This window comes from Bos taurus, chromosome 1, assembly GCF_002263795.3.
Source record: "Bos taurus isolate L1 Dominette 01449 registration number 42190680 breed Hereford chromosome 1, ARS-UCD2.0, whole genome shotgun sequence".
In the NCBI taxonomy this organism is placed as follows: Eukaryota; Metazoa; Chordata; class Mammalia; order Artiodactyla; family Bovidae; genus Bos; species Bos taurus.
Genome location: NC_037328.1, coordinates 45,243,150 through 45,261,393, shown reverse-complemented (window position 1 = coordinate 45,261,393; position 18,244 = coordinate 45,243,150). Strand labels below are relative to the sequence as shown.

Sequence of the window (18,244 nt, the reverse complement as noted above, 5' to 3'; positions counted from 1 at the left end):
TGTTCTGAGGATCCTTAACTTAACCTATGTGGCCCTGGGATCCACACTTTTCTAGACTTGTGCCAAGGCCCTTTAAAGGGGGCTCACCAGGAATGCATTTCCAACATGACCCAGGCCAGTAACCCTGCTTGGGGGTAGAGGGTAAGCTTTAGTAACAGCACCCTCCTGTGTGTCCTGGATCACCCTTCGACCCAACCCTCATAAGCGTGTGCCTGAGCATTGTGGACGAGGAAGTTGATCCATTGCATTGTTTTTAGCATGTTGTGTTTCTAACAGTAGGCATTAGATGCACAAGACGGCACACAGCAACTTGAGAGATGCTGTGAGAATGAAATTGTTCCTCTTGATCTTCACACTTCACCCATTCGTGTCCCTTGTGGCTTTTTGGTCTCCGGGCCCTCAGCAGTAAGGCCCTAGTGCTCCAAAGAAACTTAATGCCTAAAACCTACAGCATGAATGTGCTAGTAGGGTCTCCAGCACCATCCCTCTCTGCCATTCCTGCTTCTTTGTCAGCTGAGACAATTGCCTGCAGCTCTATTTGAAACCCTGACATATTCAAGCTTCTCTCCTTTGCTCCTCTTATCTCAACCCATGGTAGAAATCCATTGGCCAGAGGCATCCTGGGGACTTTTTTTTTTTTTTTAAATCCTTACTTTATTTGGCTGTACTGGGTCTTAGTTGCGGCATGTGGGATCTAGTTCCTGGACCAGGGATAGAACCCAGGCCCCCTGCTCTGGGATCATGAAATCCTAGCCACTGGACCATCAGGGAAGTCCCTCTGGGGGCATTTTGATTATTTATTTCAGCCCCTGATCTTTATACCACCCAGAGAAATGTGTACCCTTCTTTTCCTCCCCCAACACTGGGAAAAACAAAGGTCCTTAAAGGTATTTCTCCTATAATCCCTGTTTGTCTATTTTTTATGTTATCTTTGTCAGTATTTTTAGTATTCTTTTTAAACAATTTTATAAAACTCTTTAGATATGAAGCTATCTTTTAAAATTAGTTTTATTATCAGTCACCAAAAGCTATGTCGAGATGATATTTACAATATTACATCCTCACAATGTGTCTTTGTCTTTTATTTTTTAGTTTAAAATTGAAACCCTCAAGCAGTTTTCTCAAGGCCCTGTATTATCTAGTGATGAGATATGTAATTCACAGCCTAAACCTGTTATATTTCAACTCCTTTATGAAAAGTTCTTTCAAAATATAAGTAAAGGCTACAGAAAAAGAAATTCTGATCCTGTGGCTTAGAAATAATGAATGAATGTAGTACTGATTATTTCTGTGTTCTAGTCAAAGTTTCTTTTCTAAAGTTTTAAAATTTATATATATTCTAGAATGATACTAATAGAGCCATGATTCTTTATATTTCTTAAAGCAAAGACAATCTAACATTGAAGAAATTAACAAGAGAGCTGAAGTATATTCAACTGACAGGGAACCCTACCACTCTCAAAGAAAATTGAAGAAAAACATTTGCAAGTCATCACCACATACTTTAGGGTGTGTGAGAACTGATTTTTTAAAATAACATCAGTTCCTCTGTTCACTCTTGTTATTACATGTTGAAAGTCCCATGTTAAACCTACAGAGAATTTCAGAACATGTCTGCTATTTTTGGCCTGAAGTTTGGCAAAAGTCTGCTCATCAGTCTTCACATTGGAAGTTTATAAATGAGCTACATTATAATATGTTTTGCAGGTGTATTTTTTTTTAATGTGGTAGGCAAGGCATTTGCTGATTTATGGTTACATAAATACCCACTCAAGATGTGAACAAAATCACTGAAACTGTAATCTACTTACAAAGTTTGCACAAAAATTTTTTCCAGTCTTAGCTAAAGCATTACCAAGAAAGTTGGTGGCAGGAGGCAATGTGGTGTGTTGAGGCGGGCAGAGGAGGGAAGATGAGGATAGACACATTCCAGGACGGATGCACACTTTAAAAGCTTATAGAGGAGCTTCCCTGGTGGTTCAGCGCTTAAGATTCCACCCTTCCACTGCAGGGAACTAGTGTTCAATCCCTGGTTGAAGAACTAAGATCCTGCATGCTATGTGGCCAAATATATAAAGAAAGAAGAAAGAAAGAAAATCACCCATTTACAGAGTACTGGTTTGTGTCAGAAATGGAAATGGCATCACTGACTCGATGGATGTGAGTCTGAGTGAACCCCGGGAGTTGGTGATGGACAGGGAGGCCTGGCGTGCTGCGATTCATGGGGTCGCAAAGAGTCGGACACAACTGAGCGACTGAACTGACTGACTGACAAGTCATCATTAATGGTTCTTACTGTGTCAGGCCCTGGAAACAAGAGCAGAAAGTAACAAGGTGGCATGTTGGTTCCTGGGAATTATGAGTATTTGATCTTTCTCACCCTCCCTTGATGAACAGGACCCAGGGGTCATTTACGTTCATCCCTAAAGCTTTACTGGAAAAGGAAGTAGCAACCCACTGCAGTCTTCTTGCCTGGATAATTCCTTAGACAGAGGAGCCTGTCTCAGTTCAGTTACTCAGTTGTGTCCAATTCTTTGTGACCCTATGCACTGTAGCACAGCAGGCTTCCCTGTCCATCACCAGCTCCTGGAGCTTACTCAAACTCATGTCCATCGAGTCAGTGATGCCATCCAACCATCTCATCCTCTAGTCCCTTCTCCTCCCACATCAATCTTTCCCAGCATCAGGGTCTTTTCCAGTGAGTCACTTCTTCACATCAGGTGGCCAAGTATTGGAGTTTCAGCTTCAGCATCAGTCCTTCCAATGAATATTCACGACTGATTTCCTTTTGGATAGACTGGTTAGATCCCCTTGCTGTCCAAGGGACTCTCAAGAGACTTCAACACCTCAGTTCAAAAGCATCCTTTGGCACTCAGCTTTCTTTATAGTCCAACTCTCACATCCACACATGACTACTGGAAAAACTATAGCTTTGACTAGATGGATATTTGTTGGCAAAGTAATATCTCTGCTTTTTAATATGCTATCTAGGTTGGTCATAGTTTTCCTTCCAAGGAGCAAGCATCTTTTAATTTCATGGCTGCAGTCACCATCTGCAGTGATTTTGGAGCCACCAAAAATAAAGTCTGTCACTGTTTCCTTTGATTTCCCATCTATTTGCCATGAAGTGATGAGACCAGATGCCATGATTTTAGTATTCTGAATGTTGAGTTTTAAGCCAACTTTTTCATTCTCCTCTATCACTTTCATCAAGAAGCTCTTTAGTTCTTTCTTCACTTTCTGCCATAAGGGTAGTGTCATCTGCATATCTGAGATTATTTATATTTATATTTCTCCCAGCAATCTTGATTCTAGATTGTGCTTCATCTAGCCCGGAATTTCTCATTATGTACTCTGCATATAAGTTAAATAAGCAGGGTGACAATATACAGCCTTGACGAACTTCTTTCCTGATTTGGACCCAGTGTTGTTCCATGTCCAGTTCTAACTGTTGCTTCTTGACCTGCATACAGATTTCTCAGGAGGCAGGTAAGGTGGTCTGATATTCCCATCTCTTTAAGAATTTTCTACAGTTTATTGTGATCCACACAGTCAAAGGCTTTGGTGTAGCATATAAAACAGAAGTACATGTTTTTCTGGAACTGTCTTGCTTTTTTGATGATCCAACGGATATTGGCAATTTGATCTCTGGTTCCTCTGCCTTTTCTAAATCCAGCTTGTAAATCTGGAAGTTCACAGTTCACGTACTGTTGAAGCCTGACTTGGAGGATTTTGAGTATTACTTTGCTAGTGTGTGAGATGAGTGCAATTGTGAAGTAGTTTGAGCATTCTTTGGCATTGCCTTTCTTTGGGATTGGAATGAAAACTCACCTTTTCCAGTCCTGTGGCCACTGCTGAGTTTTCCAAATTTGCTGGCATATTGAGTGCAGCACTTTCACACCATCCTCTTTTAGGATTCGAAATAGCTCAACTGAAATTCCATCACCTCCTCTAGCTTTGTTCATAGTGATGCTTCCTAAGGCCCACTTGACTCTGCATTCCAGGATGTCTGGCTCTAGGTGAGTAATCACACCATTGTGGTTATCTTGGTCATGAAGATAGTTTTATATAGTTTTATATAGTTCTTCTGTGTATTCTTGCCACCTCTTCTTAATATCTTCTGCTTCTGTTAGGTCCATAACACTTCTGTCCTTTATTGTGCCCATCTTTCCATAAAATGTTCCCTTGATATCTCTAATTTTCTTGATGAGATCTCTAGTCTTTCCCATTCTACTGTTTTCCTCTATTTCTTTGCATTGATCACTGAGGAAGGCTTTCTTATCACTCCTTGCTATTCTTTGAAACTCTGCATTCAAATGGGTATATCTTTCCTTTTCTCCTTTGCTTTTCGCTTCTCTTCTTTTCACAGCTATTTGTAAGGCCTCCTCGACAACCATTTTGCCTTTCTGCATTTCTTTATCTTGGGGATGGTTTTGATCACTGCCTCCTATACAATGTCATGAACCTCCATCCACAGTTCTTCAGGCACTCTATCAGATCTAATCCCTAAAATCTATTTCTCACTTCCACTGTATAATCATAAGGGGTTGGATTTAGGTCATACCAGAATGGTCTAGTGGTTTTCCCTACTTTCTTAAATTTAAGTCTGTATTTCGCAGTAAGGAGTTCATGATCTGAGCCTCAGTCAGTTCCTTTTCTTGTTTTTGCTGACTGTATAGAGTTTCTCCATCTTTGGCTGCAAATATAATCAGTCTGATTTCAGTTTTGACCATCTATGTCCATGTGCAGAGTCTTCCCTTGTGCTGTTGGAAGAGGGTGTTTGCTAAGACCAGTGCGTTCTCTTGGCAGAACTCTATTAGCCTTTGCCCTGCTTCATTCTGTACTCCAAGGCCAAATTTGCCTGTTCCTCCAGCTATTTCTTGACTTCCTACTTATGCATTACAGTTCCCTATAATGAAAAGGACATCTTTTTTTGGTTTTAAGTCTAGCAGGTCTTGTAGGTCTTCATAGGACGGTTCAACTTCAGCTTCTTCAACATTACTGGTTGGGGCATAGACTTGGATTACTATGATATTGAATGGTTTGCCTTGGAAATGAACAGAGATCATTATTTCATTTTTTGAGATTGCATCCAAGTACTACATTTCAGACTCTTGGTCTAACTCTCAGACTAGGATGGCTACTCCATTTCTTCTAAGGGATTTCTTGCCCACATTACTAGATATAATGATAATCTGAGTTAAATTCACTCATTCCATTCTAGTTTGCTGATTCCTAAAATTTTGATGTCCACACTTGTCATCTCCTGTTTGACCACTTTCAATTTGCCTTGATTCACGGACCTAACATGAATTTAGGTCCTATGTAATATTGTTCTTTATAGCACCAGACTTGACTTCCATCACCAGTCAGATCCACAACTGGGTGTTGTTGTTGCTTTGGGTCCATCTCTTCATTCTTTCTGGAGTTATTTCTCCACTGATCTCCAATAGCATGTTGGGCACCTAATGACCTGTGGAGTTCATCTTTCAGTGTCCTGACTTTTTGCCTCTTCATACAGCCTATGGGGTCACAAAGAGTCAGACATGACTGAGTAACTAACACACAAAGCTTTAATGAATGGCACTAAGTGAGTATTTATTCAGTACAGGGTTCATGAGCTAAGACAATTTGATAGAGATCACATGTTTCTACTCTTTTCTTCTTACATACCTAAAATATTTTTCTTTTTGCCATTATGATTACTTATCTTCTTTAGCAAAGTATTGCTCTATAATGACTCTCTGGTTGAGAAATATGAATAGATAGATGGATGGATTGATGGACAGATGGACAGATACATAGATGGATGGAGGGTTAGATGATTGACTTCTGTGTTTATCATATTAAGCAACCATGTGGTGAAATAAATGCCCTTGAAAACATAGACTAATTGGTGACTAATCCTTACCTTACTTTGACTATGTGCATCTTTAATTTCCAGTCATGCATATTTTCACTTGCTTTATTTTCCTTTAGCGGGCTTTCCTGGTGGTTCAGACAGTAAAGAATCTGCCTGCAATGCAGGAGACCCAGATTCCATCCCTGGGTCAGGAATACCCCCTGAAGAAGGAAATGGCCACCCACTCCAGTATTTGCCTGGAGAATCCCATGAATAGAGGAGCCTGACGGACTGTAGTCCATGGGGTCACAAAGAGTGGGACACGACTGAGCAACTAAACATGCATTTTCCTTTAGCATCAATGCTCTAATGCATACTTGCAGATTTAAAATGTTCTTTATGCTTCCATGCAAAGTGCGTAAGTTGTTGGTCTGTAGAGTACTGAAACTCCTTTGGTTATTAAATCTGAGTTTCCTCTGTTTCAGCACCACACAGATTATATACTACTACTATGAGGCCCAGAACACCTGACAAACCACACATCAGACCTGGTAAGTTGTTCCTCTTTCTGATGATCTAAATAATCAACATACCTAGGAAGATATGCTTCCCTGGTTGTTGAGACAGGAAAGAGTCTGCCTACAATGTAGGAGATCCAGATTCGATCCCTGGGTTGGGAAGATCCGTTGGAGGGGGAAATGGCAACCTACTCCAGTAATTTTGCCTGGAAAATCCCATGGATGGAGGAACCTGTCAGGTTACAGTCCATGGGGTTGCAAAGAGTCAGATACGACTGAGTGACTAACACTTAACTGAAAAAAAGAAGATATAAAATGTATTGAGTTCCCTGGTGGTCCAGTGGTTAGGATTCCAAGCTTCCACTGCAAGGGGTGCAGACTTGATACCTGATTGGGGAACTAGGATCCTGCATGCTGTGCAGCATGACCAAAAAAAGAATGTATTGAAACAGCCAAATGACCAAATGAGGGCTATATATCCTGAAACTGAAATAAATTACATACAAAATTCTGATCCTTGTGGGTAAGTGGAGAGGTAATCATGAATCCATGGAAGCAACAAGACTTGACTGAAATTTTTTAAGGATAAGCAGACTCAGAGACTACTATGGAAATTTACCAATATAACATCATTTTGAAAATAGTATTTTTGCCTAAATCACACATACTCTCTCGTCCTCCTTCAGTTTTCCATGGCAATTATAGAGATAACATTAGCAATAGCTTACTCCTTGGAAGGAAAGTTATGACCAACCTAGATAGCATATTCAAAAGCAGAGACATTACTTGGCCAACCAAGGTTCGTCTAGTCAAGGCTATGGTTTTTCCTGTGGTCATGTATGGATGTGAGAGTTGGACTGTGAAGAAGGCTGAGCGCTGAAGAATTGATGCTTTTAAACTATGGTGTTGGAGAAGACTCTTGAGAGTCCCTGGACTGCAAGGAGATCCAACCAGTCCATTCTGAAGGAGATCAGCCCTGGGATTTCTTTGGAAGGAATGATGCTAAAGCTGAAACTCCAGTACTTTGGCCACCTCATGTGAAGAGTTGACTCATTGGAAAAGACTCTGATGCTGGGAGGGATTGGGGGCAGGAGGAGAAGGGGACGACAAAGAATGAGATGGCTGGATGGCATCACTGACTCGATGGACGTGAGTCTGAGTGAACTCCGGGAGCTGGTGATGGACAGGGAGGCCTGGCGTGCTGCAGTTCATGGGGTCGCAAAGAGTCGGACACGACTGAGTGACTGATCTGATCTGATCTGATGATGTATTTTGTTTCAAATATTATCTTTTAAGGAAAGACGATCTCTTCCAATATGAAAGGCTCTTGTTCTGCAAGAATACTTTTACCTGGGTTAGGAAGGTCTCCTGGAGAAGGGAAAGGCTACCCACTCCAGTATTCTGGCCTGGAGAATTCCATGGTCTGTAGTCCATGGGGTCGCAAAGAGTCAGACACGCTGAGTGACTTTCATTCCATATAAAAACAAGCAAACACACATTTTACAGGTTGTATGCATCAAAAGTAAAATGATAGTTAAACTGGAAAAAAACCTTTCTTTTTTGGCCACTCTGCAGTCTTGCAGGATCTTAGTTTCCCAACCAGGGATGGAACCCAGGCCACAGCAATGAAAGTGCTGAGACCTAACCACTGGACCGTCAGGGCGTTCCCAGAAAATGCTTTAAAATGACCAAAGTCATCAAAAGATCTAGGCTCTCCCTCACTGAACCTTGTTAGGGAAAGTTAACTTCGGGGTTAATTTGATCCATGTAAATCACTCCTAGTCTAACATACAAGTTGGACCAGAGATTCTGATGTTTTCTGTCCTTTTTCTCCTCTGTGATTCTAAGAAGTTTTAAAGTTCTAAGTGTCAAAAATGGCTTATAAGCTACTATTCCTGACGAACATCTCTCTGGGAACATGGAAGAAATAGCAAATACATATATATCTTTTGGTTTATGGAGGAACTCACAGTTTTTTTAGTAATCCTGCAACTCTTAAAGGTAACAGGTGCAGAAATCTTTGTTAAAAAAAAAATACACCTCCATGTGACTTTGTATCATGATAACTGTTGAGAACTTAATGTGTCATTGGTTATATTAAACCTTTCTACAAAATAAGGAAACAATAACAGTATGCCTAATGGTGAGTGGGTGCTTACCATGTGTCCTGTGAGGCCAGGCTTAGGAAGCTAAGGCTTAAGGAGGGCTAGGAGGTGGAGTCGAAGGCAAGCAGTCTGGCTCCAGAGCTCACTCTTTTAATTGCAACATACTTAAGTGCTTTTCCTTAAAAACTCTGCCAAATGGAGACTAAGACAGACAATTTCAATGTTTTGGTATTATTATGACTCTCAACAGAGCAGGAGAGAAATTTCAAAAGCTTTATCATATCATAATGAGACTTACACCAGCATTATGAGGAAGGATGTGTACCTAGAGACTCCTCCAAAAGAACCACCAACTTACGTGCTAGGAATTAAGGCCTTAACAATAATACACAAAATAAATGCACACCAAGTTTTGGGTTTTCACTGGGCATATGTAGTCCTGATCCTTCTTCAGTCCCAGTTTTGAGTGTGAAAGTAGTGAAAGTTTAGTCACTCAGTTGTGTCCCACTCTTTGCGACCACATGGACTGTAGTCACCATTTGCCTCTGTCCATAGAATTCTCCAGGCAAGAACACTGGAGTGGCTGCCATTTCCTTCTCCAGGGGTTCTTCCCAACCCAGGGATCAAACCAGGGTCTTCTGCATTGCAGGCAGATTCTTTACTGTCTGAGTCACTAGGGAAGCCCATTTTGAAATGTATCTACTGCTTATAAATGAAGCAAGCTATTTCCCACTTAGACCAGGTCACCTCAGAGTATATACTCAGGTCTCAAATTCAACATACCAAAATTGTGATTTCTATATTGTGAACATTAGTTTTTGGTAAGTCATCATTTTTGTTGCCAGTTAAATGAGTTCCAGTTCTCTGGGAAGCTTTATTTTCCTTGACTGCAAATGTTCAACTAAAAAAAAAAAAAAGTCTAAACTGTTTATTTCCCACTTTATTATAGTTCTGAATAAGACAACTACAAGACCTAGTAGACCCAGACCCAGTGGGACACCCAGAGGGAATGGACTAGGAGCAGGTAATGATCACAGATTTATTTCCTTTTGATCCTATCAAACTCTAAATGTTTTCATTCAGTTTTTTAAATTTTGTTAAATTCACATTTAAATTTCTTTTTTTACTAGTTTTGGAAGTTCGTATAACTAGTTTTGGAAGTTCACAGAACTGAAAATTATAAATCATTCCAAAATCAAAATTTCAGAAGTCTCTGTAAACATTAACAAATAGTTTTCTACTTTTCTCAGCCCAGTCCACTAAATCAACTACAATATATAGTCTTAATTCTTAAAAATATCCTGATTAAGTATGAATTAAAATATCAAAACAGCTTTTTCCCTGATTACAAAATTAGGGAAAACTTCAAATTTTCATATATAGGTTTGGTCTTTGAGGCAATTATCAATTGTTTTTCAAGTTTATAATTTCATAAGTGCCATTATAATATTTTTAAAAGATCCACATCTGTTAGCAACCTGGAATATGATATTTAAATGAGAAGAAGAAGAAGAGGGAAGTCGCTCAGTCGTGTCCAACTCTCTGCGACCCCATGGACACCAGGCTCCTCTGTCCATGGGATTTTCTAGGCAAGAGTACTGGAGTGGGTTGCCATTTCCTTCTCCAGGGGATCTTCCCAACCCAGGGATCAAACCCAGGTCCCCTGCATTGTAGGCAGATGCTTTATCATCTGAGCCACCAGGGAAGCTTTTTAAATGAGAAGAGCAATTAGCAAATGATCACCCTGGTTACAAGCATATTTCCAAATCATTCAGTTTGATTAAATGATATTTCCCTGCCCCAATCTTATCTATGGGACATCATATAGATAACTAGGACAAATAACTGATAAAAGTTCACTCAACTCACTCAGTGGATAAATGGTAGTTATCAAATGCCTTAATATGGGATTGCATTGTTCCCTTGAAATATTTTTTAAATAATGCAGATCTTGTGCCTGCTTATGTAAAAGTGCATAAACAACATAGTTTGCTTAATGCATATATATGTATATATAATCAACCCATAATTAATTGTTCCTTAATGAGAAAGATGTGAATAGTATCTGAAGACACGTATTCAGTCTAAAAATGATTTAGATTTTTATTTAGGATGTGTTTCTGTACTAGGTTATTACAATTCTGAAGTTCTAGGAATTCACTTTCCTTCAATTAATGAGACAGATACTATAAATTCCTGATTCATGAAAAGCAAAAAAGCATTCCAATATTTATTTGTGCTCAGCTGTTCCCTTTATTCTTCCCAAGTGGGACCAGGCAGTACGTAGTGTCTCAGTCTGATGTAAACAGTCTGGCTGTGAACAACGCCACCTTCTGAATATTCAAAGTAATTCCCCAGAGTTTGTCTAAGTAAAAATAGAAGAAAGCATTTATGTCAGCAGAGCAAATGAAAGAACAAGCAGCTATGATGAACTTGAAAGCCATTAACCTTCAGTATAAGCAAGCAGTGATTCTCACTAGGAAAACGTTAATTATGTTAATTGTCTTTTGGGGAGAAAACAGAGCATGATTATGCTTTAGTTTATCAGTAGTATAAAATTTTTTCCAGAGCTACTTGTGATACAAATTGACATCTGTTACCCTCTTGTGTAGATAAAGTCAGCTTTGTAATAACTCACCTAACTTAGCTTTGAAAGGAAGACCTTTTACCAGGACTTCTTCAGTTTAATTAGTTGGTTGCTGATCAAAATAGGTTGGTGGGCACAGATAAACAAAGCTGATCTTGCTGTTTCCCCTTTCTTTGCTCCACTAACATCCCCAATCAAAATGTGTTGCACATGTTCTATGTTCTGGTGTTTCTCTATTGGGATCCCCCTCAGGGAAGAACAGGCTGACCACCTGCAAGGAGTAAGGTCAGTAGACAGCATTCCATTGTCAGCTCCTTCAGGGTCAGCCTCAGCTGAGGAGAGCCTTGATTGGAAATATGGGTGGGACATCTCTTTGTCATATAGCAACCAAATGATATTTAGCTCAGGAAAGGATGTTTGTATTACCATTCAAACAAATCGGTGTAATTTCCACTTCAGTATTCTTGCCTTGAGAACCCCATGAACGGTAAGAAAAGGCAAAAAGACAGGACACTGAAAGATGAACTCCACAGATCGGTAGGTGCCCAACCTGCTACTGGAGATCAGTGGAGAAATAACTCCAGAAAGAATGAAGGGATGGAGCAAAGCAAAAACACCCAGTTGTGGATGTGACTGGTGATGGAAGTCAAGTCTGATGCTATAAAGAACAATATTGCATAGGACCTAAATTCATGTTAGGTCCATGAATCAAGGCAAATTGAAAATGGTCAAACAGGAGATGACAAGAGTGAACATTGAAATTTTAGGAATCAGCAAACTAAAATGGAATGGAATGAGTGAATTTAACTCATATTATCATTATATCTAGTACTGTGGGCAAGAATCCCTTAGAAGAAATGGAGTAGCCATCCTAGCAACCAAGAGTTTAAAATGCAGTACTTGGATGCAATCTCAAAAATGACAGATGATCTCTGTTCATTTCCAAGGCAAACCATTTAGTATCAGAGGAATCCAAGTTTATGCCCCAACCAGTAATGCTGAAGAAGTTGAAGTTGGATGGTTCTATGAAGACCTACAAGACCTGCTAGAACTAACACCCAAAAAAGATGTCCTTTTCATTATAGGGGACTGGAATGCAAAAGTAGGAAGTCGAGAAATAGCTGGAGTAAAAGGCAAATGTGGCCTTGGAGTACAGGGCAAAGGCTAATAAAGTTTTGCCAAGAGAATGCACTGGCCATAGCAAACACCCTTTTCCAACAACACAGGAGAAGACTCTGCACATGGACATCAGCAGATGGTCAACACCAAAATCAGATTGATGATATTCTTTGCAGCCAAAGAAGGAAAAGCTCCATACAGTCAGCAGAAACAAGACCCAGAGCTGACTGTGGCTTGGATCATAAACACCTTACTGCGAAATTCAGACTTAAATTGAAGAAAATAGGGAAAACCACTAGATCATTCAGGTATGACCTAAATCCAATCCCTTACAATTATACAATGGAACTGAGAAATAGATTCAAGGGACTAGCTCTGATAGACAGAGTGTCTGAAGAACTATAGATGGAGGTTTGTGACATTGTACAGGAAGCAGGGATCAAGACATCCCGAAGAAAAAGAAATGCAAAAAGGAAAAATGGTTGTCTGAAGAGGCCTTACAAATAGCTGTGAAAAGAAGAGAAGCAGAAGGCAAAAGAGAAACAGAAAGATATACCCATTTGAATGCAGAGTTCCAAAGAATAGCAAGGTGAGATAAGAAAGTCTTCCTCAGTGATCAGTGCAAAGAAATAGAGGAAAACAGTAGAATGGGAAAGACTAGAGATCTCTTCAAGAAAATTAGAAATACCAAGGGAATATTTCATGGAAAGATGGGTACAATAAAGGACAGAAGTGTTATGGACCTAACAGAAGCAGAAGATATTAAGAAGAGATGGCAAGAATACACAGAACTATACAAAAAAGATCTTCATGACCCAGATAACCACGATGGTGTGATCACTCACCTAGAGCCAGACATCCTGGAATGTGAAGTTAAGTGGGCCTTAGGAAGCATCACTACAAACAAAGCTAGTGGAGGTGATGGAATTCCAGTTGAGCTATTTCAAATCCTAAAAGATGGTACTGTGAAAGTGTTGCACTCAATATGCCAGCAAATTTGGAAAACTCAGCAGTGGCCACAGGACTGGAAAAGGTCAGTTTTTATTCCAATCCCAAAGAAACGCAATGCCAAAGAATGCTTAATGCTATGCTATGCTAAGTTGCTTCAGTCGTGTCCGACTCTGTGCAACCCCATAGACAGCAGCCCACCAGGCTCCCCTCTCCCTGGGATTCTCCAGGCAAGAACACTGGAGTGGGTTGCCTTTTCCTTCTCCAATGCATGAAAGTGAAAAGTGAAAGTGAAGTCGCTCAGTCGTGTCCGACTCTTAGCGACCCCATGGACTGCAGCCCACCAGGCTGCTCCGTCCATGGGATTTTCCAGGCAAGAGTACTGGAGTGGGGTGCCATTGCCTTCTCCTAAGAATGCTTAAACTACTGAACAGTTGCACTCATCTCACACGCTAACAAAGTGATGCTCAAAATTCTCCAAGCCAGGCTTCAACAGTGTGTGAACCGAGAACTTCCAGATGTTCAAGCTGGATTTAGAAAAGGCAGAGGAACCAGAGATCAAATTACCAACATCCATTGGATCATGGAAAAAGCAAGAGAGTTCCAGAAAAACATCTATTTCTGCTTTATTGACTATGCAAAAGCCTTTGACTGTGTGGATCACAAGAAAGCATGGAAAATTATTAAAGAGATGGGAATATCAGACCACCTTACCTGCCTCCTGAGAAATCTGTATGCAGGTCAGGAAGCAACAGTTAGAACTGGACATGGAACAACAGACTGGTTCCAAATCAGGAAAGGAGTATGTCAAGGCTGTAAATTTTCACCCTGCTTATTTAACTTATATGCAGAGTACATCATGAGAAAAGCTGGGTTTGATGAAGCACAAGCTGGAATCAAGATTGCTGGGAGAAATATCAATAACCTCATATTCTGATGACACCACCCTTATGGCAGAAAGTGAAGAAGAACTAAAAAGCCTCTTGATGAAAGTGAAAGAGGAGAGTGAAAAGGTTGGCTTAAAGCTTAACATTCAGAAAACTAAGATCATGGCATCTGGTCCCATCACTTCATGGGAAATAGATGGGAAAGCAATGGAAACAGTGACAGACTTTTTTGCGGGGCTCCAAAATCACTGCAGAAGCTCACTGCAACCATGAAATTAAAAGATGCTTGCCCCCAGAAGAAAAGTTATGACCAAACTAGACAGCATATTAAAAAGCAGAGATATTACTTTGCCAACAAAAGTCCATCTAGTCAAGGCTATGGTTTTTCCAGTAGTCATGTATGGATGTAAGGGTTAGACTATAAAGACAGCTGAGTGCCGGAGAATTGATGATTTTGAACTGTGGTGTTGGAGAAGACTCTTGAGGGTCCCCTGGACAGCAAGGAGATCCAACCAGTCCATCCTAAAGAAATGAGTCCTGAATATTCATTTGAAGGACTGATGTTGAAGCTGAAACTCCAATACTTTGGCCGCCTGATGTGAAGAACTGACTTATTGGCAAAGACCCTGATGTTGGGAAAGATTGAAGGCAGGAGGAAAAGGGGACGACAGAGGATGAGGTGGTTGGATGGCATCACCGACTCAAAGGACATGAGTCTGAATAAACTCCAGGAGTTGGTGACAGACAGGGAGGCCTGGCATGCTGCAGTCCATGGGGTTGCAAAGAGTCAGACACGGCTGAGCAACTGAACTGAACCACATTAACAGAACAAAGGGGAAAAAAATCATATGATCATCTCAATAAATAAAAAATCAGCCATGATACAAAATTCAAAAACCACCGTGTTGAAAACTCTCAGAAAACTAGAAATAAAAGAAATTTCCTCCCTCTAATAAAGGGCATCTGAGAAAAACCTACAGCTAACATCTCATTTCCCAGACTGAATATTTTTCTTCTAATATCAAGAATATAAGTAGGGATTCCTACTTTTTCCCCTTCCATTGAAAACAGAAGTGGAGTGTAAGCCAATACAGTAAGACCAGAAAGAAAATAAATGAAATACAAATCACAGATGATATTACATAGCATATTATGAAAGAAAGTTCTAACAGCTTTCAAATTATTTGCCTGGGGAATAATGTTTTGAGAAATGGGTGAGAAAAAGAAGTTTTTAAATCTGTTCTCTTCAGGTTATAGACAAGAGTCTGCCTTACTTTGTGCATGGTTTTAATCTGACTTGTTAATAGAAATGCAGGTATTCACATCAGATTTCTTTTCTTCTCTGACCCAGCCCTATTGTCTCATTCACACTCACTTCTAGCCTCAATTGGGTATTAATGAGAACAACATTTCCGTGTTAACTGATTTTTCATCCAACTTTGACATTTTGCCTAGAATATGTATGATTCTTATCCACCTCACATATATTTTACTATAATTTTTCTTGCTGAAATTTTCAGTACATATATTTTACATTTTAAAAAATCAGCTGATAAAAGGATGTGTTTAGGATGTATAGGACATGTTCTTCATAGTCTTAGGCATAAAAATATTTACTGTTGGTCCTTTGTAAAACTAAAAGAGAAAGATTCTGAGGCCTTAAAACTATGGACCTTTGATTCTTTAGGTCTCTATACAAATCTTGCAATGACGCCATAAACACCCAGCAATATTTAGACTATCTTGACCCAAGTTTCTTAATTCATAACATCATTATAGATATTTAACCTGATTTATGTTCATTTCACATGTATATGTATAATATTTCTCCACCTTAAAGTTAGAAAGTAACCTTCAGAGAATGAAGTTTAGGTAGGTCATTTTTCCAGCAGTCTGCTTTTTCAGGGTTTCCAGAGATACATCTCACCTTAATTGATATGTTCGACATGCTTAGAGTCAGACACGACTGAGCGACTTCACTTTCACTTTTCACTTTCATGCATTAGAGAAGGAAACGGCAACCCAGTCTAGTGTTCTTGCCTGGAGAATCCCAGGGATGGGGGAGCCTAGTGGGTTGCCATCTATGGGGTCGAACAGAGTCAGACACGACTGAAGCGACTTAGCAGCAGCAGCAGCAGCAGCACATGCTTATAACCAACTTGAGATGCAAAAGCATGCCTAGACCAGGGGATTGCACAAAGTACAAATGTGTGTGCTAAGTCAAGGCTATGGTTTTTCCTGTGGTCATGTATGGATGTGAGAGTTGGACTGTGAAGAAGGCTGAGCACTGAAGAATTGATGCTTTTGAACTGTGGTGTTGGAGAAGACTCTTGAGAGTCCCTTGGACTGCAAGGAGATCCAAGCAGTCCATTCTAAGGGAGATCAGCCCTGGGATTTCTTTGGAAGGAATGATGCTGAAGCTGAAACTCCAGTACTTTGGCCACGTCATGCGAAGAGTTGACTCATTGGAAAAGACTCTGATGCTGGGAGGGATTGGGGACAGGAGGAGAAGGGGACGACAGAGGATGAGATGGCTGGATGGCATCACTGACTCGATGGACATGAGTCTGAGTGAACTCCGGGAGTTGGTGATGGACAGGGAGCCCTGGCATGCTGCGATTCATGGGGTCGCAAAGAGTCAGACACTACTGAGCAACTGAACTGAACTGAAGTCATGTCCAACTCTTTGCAACCCCATGGACTGTAACCTGCCAGGCTCCTCTGTCCAAGCGATTTCCCAGGCAAGAATACTGGAGTGGGTTGCCACTTCCTTCTCCAGGGAATCTTCCTGACCTGGGAATCAAACCCATATCTCTTGGGTTTCCTGCATTGGCAGGCAGATTCTTTACTACTGAACCACCAGGGAAGCCTTTTACCACTGAGTCACCAGGGAGACCCACAAAGTACAATGCCACAGACCAGACCCAGTTCACTGCCCCTTTTTCGTAAACAAGGTTTTATAGAAACTTTCACAAGACAGTGGCAGGACTGAATAGTTGTGACAGAGACAGTATGGCCTGCAGAGCTGAAAATATTTACTCTCTGACCTTTGACAGAAAAAATCACCCATCCTTTGCCAGATAGTCTCCACCTTTCTCACCGTAGAAGAAAGCTGCTGAGTTGTGCAACTGTTCTTTCATTCAACTAACATTTCTTGAAGGCCCACGTGTGCCAGCAAAGTATAGTTTGGAAACCCCCTTGGCACATGTGGTTTGGCAGATATGTTAATACCTGAATCCCAGACTCCTTTCTTTGCTCCATTCTGTCCTAATGAGGAATCCACACTTCACTGGACCCACATGGAGTGTGCTTGACAACCAAAACCCAGATGCCTCCCAGGTGAGGAATGTGTTTGTCTGAGCTGCAGCGAAATCTTCCAGTCTGCTGGCCCTTCGTCCCTGACCTTGCAGCCAGGTGCTGAGATCTTGAGACGTGGGTGAGGAGACCAATCACCCATAAACACCACTCCTTTTTGGTCATGAGGAACAGTCTCGAATACATTCGGAAATCAATTCCCAGTGTGCTGTGTTTGTTTGCAAAGTTTCTGTTACCATGGTTAAAAATACCAAAATCATTACTTCATTTCTGACAATAAATTGCTAAGGGGTGAACTATGTAAATCAAGAGATTTTTGGAGAATTTCCGTATGACAATTGGGGGCTTACATTGAAGTTCAGGTCTTGGTGCTTTCAGAGCCAGTGCTGCCCTTGAGAAAATAGTGGATTAATCCTGCATGAGGGAGAAACAATTCACGTTGCAGCCTGAGCCAGACTGGCTCATCAGATGTCAGTTCTGAGGATTCTTTCTCTGCACTATCTGTTACTGGTTTCCTCCTTTGCCCTCCCATTGCCTCTCTGCTTGCTTTGGCCTTTATCGGCTCTCCTCAATTCAGGGCCACAGAAGTTCACTGGCCTCCAGGTCCTGTGCTCACATGCTAGTGGCTGACGTGCAAACCACAGCCAGATGGAGCCAAGCCCAGAACTGGACTTCAGTCTCTTGTCCCCAGTTCAGTGCCTTTTCCCTGAGTCCCACAGCTGCCTTCGGCAGGGCTCTCCCCAGCGTTCTCATCCACTGCTGGCTTTTCTTTAGTTCTGAAGGCTGGACAAAATCCAGTTTAGCAACTGACACTGCTGACTTGGGTACTTAACCTACAAGGATCATAATACTATGATGCTTCCATCTCTACCTATACAGAAAATGACAAAAAATGACTTATTTCTCCCTTTATTAGAAAAGAG

At 40.8% G+C, this 18,244-nt stretch overlaps 1 protein-coding gene across 8 annotated transcripts in view; it reads left to right on the top strand.

Annotated features, from left to right (window-relative positions):
- Window positions 1-18,244, top strand: part of ABI3BP (ABI family member 3 binding protein) — a 288,504-nt gene that overhangs the window by 215,775 nt on the left and 54,485 nt on the right. For 7 of the 8 annotated variants that reach the window (XM_059890042.1, XM_059890036.1, XM_059890039.1 and 4 more), the window contains one exon: window positions 6,328-6,398. Coding sequence is in view for 1 of the 8 variants with exons in the window: in XM_059890043.1 (XP_059746026.1) it covers window positions 6,328-6,393; window positions 9,415-9,489 (141 nt within the window). In the remaining 7 variants the exon portion in view is untranslated. Of the gene's footprint in view, window positions 1-6,327; window positions 6,399-9,414; window positions 9,490-18,244 lie in introns of those variants that run through there. The other variant, XM_059890043.1, reaches the window with a different exon arrangement.